At 71.9% G+C, this 1,721-nt stretch overlaps 1 protein-coding gene across 1 annotated transcript; it reads right to left on the reverse strand.

The window, feature by feature from the left end:
• Positions 1-4: 4 nt before the first annotated feature.
• Positions 5-1,125, reverse strand: LOC122172958 (urokinase plasminogen activator surface receptor-like; the record flags this gene model as incomplete). The annotated part of the gene is given in 4 exon segments (XM_065580622.1): positions 5-190; positions 723-872; positions 978-1,002; positions 1,004-1,125. Coding segments are annotated over 4 exon segments (483 nt in total), but the record flags the coding sequence as incomplete, so codon positions are not given.
• Positions 1,126-1,721: the final 596 nt, after the last annotated feature.

Consider the following 1,721-nt stretch of genomic DNA (forward strand, 5'->3'; position numbering starts at 1 on the left):
CCGCCAGCTCCGCCGGTGCCCCTCACTCCCGACCCGCAGCCCCCTGGGTTACCGTGGGCGTCGTTATTGCACAGGGTGGAGTTGCAGCATTGAAGCAGGTAGAAGTTGTCCCGGTTGTGGAAGCCCAGGGGCTCCTGGCACTGAGAGATCTGCCCGCAGCCTTTGATGCGCCGCTCGTCCTGGGGAAACTCTGGGGACAGAGAGAGCAGGGGTGATGTGGGGGCCCTCTAGGGGGCTCCGGCTCTGATCCAGCCCCAGGGCGGGGACTGGCTGGCTCAGGGGGGCAGGGAATGGGGCACGGGGCCTGTCCCCCTCTAGGGGGCTCCGGCTCTGATCCAGCCCCAGGGCGGGGACTGGCTGGCTCAGGGGGGCAGGGAATGGGGCACGGGGCCTGTCCCCTCTAGGGGGCTCCGGCTCTGATCCAGCCCCAGGGCGGGGACTGGCTGGCTCAGGGGGGCAGGGAATGGGGCACGGGGCCTGTCCCCTCTAGGGGGCTCCGGCTCTGATCCAGCCCAGGGCAGGGACTGGCTGGCTCAGGGGGGCAGGGAATGGGGCACGGGGCCTGTCCCCTCTAGGGGGCTTCCGGCTCTGATCCAGCCCCAGGGGCAGGGACTGGCTGGCTCAGGGGGCCAGGGAATGGGGCACAGGGCCTGTCCCCTCTAGGGGGCTCCGGCTCTGATCCAGCCCCAGGGCGGGGGGTCTCGGGGTGGGTCCCTGCTCACCTTCGGCCATGGAGATGGCCGTGATGTCCACGCACTGCTCCCGGGGGTCCAGGCACCGGATCCGCGTCATGGAGGGGCCGGAGCAGGAGTGGTCGGAGGAGGAGCAGGAGAGGCAATCCAGGCTGGAGGTGGGGGGGAAGGAGCGCAGGGCTGTGCGGGGAGAGAGGCGGGGTGAGTAGGAGACAACGGGACCCCCCTGGGGACGGGGAACAGACTGGAGGGGAATGACCCCGCCGGCCGGCTCTGTGGACTGACCGTCTGGCACCCCCTGGTTGCAGAGGGTCGGTAGCGCACTGCTCCTCCGCCAGCATCACGATCTGCCCGTGGGAGAAGAAGGAAATGGAATTGTTGGGTTTCCCCTCCACGTCGCAGCCCTTCTGGATCCGCTTGGAGACCTCGGAGTCTGGGGGGGGTTAGAGGAGAGAGTCAGAGTCATTGGCAGGGCTGGGTCGGGGGGAGCCCAGGGCTGGGCTGGCAGGGGGCTGCGGGTCGGGAGTGAGGGGCACCGGCTGAGCTGGGTCGGGGGAGCCCAGGGCTGGGCTGGCAGGGGCTGCGGGGGTCGGGAGTGAGGGGCACCAGCAGGGATGGGTCAGGGGGAGCCCAGGGCTGGGCTGGCAGGGGGGCTGCGGGTCGGGGAGTGAGGGGCACCGGCTGAGCTGGGGAGGGGGGAGCCCAGGGCTGGGCTGGCAGGGGGCTGCGGGTCGGGAGTGAGGGGCACCGGCTGAGCTGGGTCGGGGGAGCCCCAGGGCTGGGCTGGCAGGGGGCTGCGGGTCGGGAGTGAGGGGCACCAGCAGGGATGGGTCAGGGGGAGCCCAGGGCTGGGCTGGCAGGGGGCTGCGGGTCGGGAGTGAGGGGCACCGGCTGAGCTGGGAGGGGGGAGCCCAGGGCTGGGCTGGCAGGGGGCTGCGGGTCGGGAGTGAGGGGCACCGGCTGAGCTGGGTCGGGGGAGCCCAGGGCTGGGCTGGCAGGGGCTGCGGGTCGGGAGTGAGGGGCACCAGC

Source organism: Chrysemys picta, unplaced genomic scaffold, assembly GCF_011386835.1.
Source record: "Chrysemys picta bellii isolate R12L10 unplaced genomic scaffold, ASM1138683v2 scaf7158, whole genome shotgun sequence".
Classification (NCBI taxonomy): domain Eukaryota; kingdom Metazoa; phylum Chordata; order Testudines; family Emydidae; genus Chrysemys; species Chrysemys picta.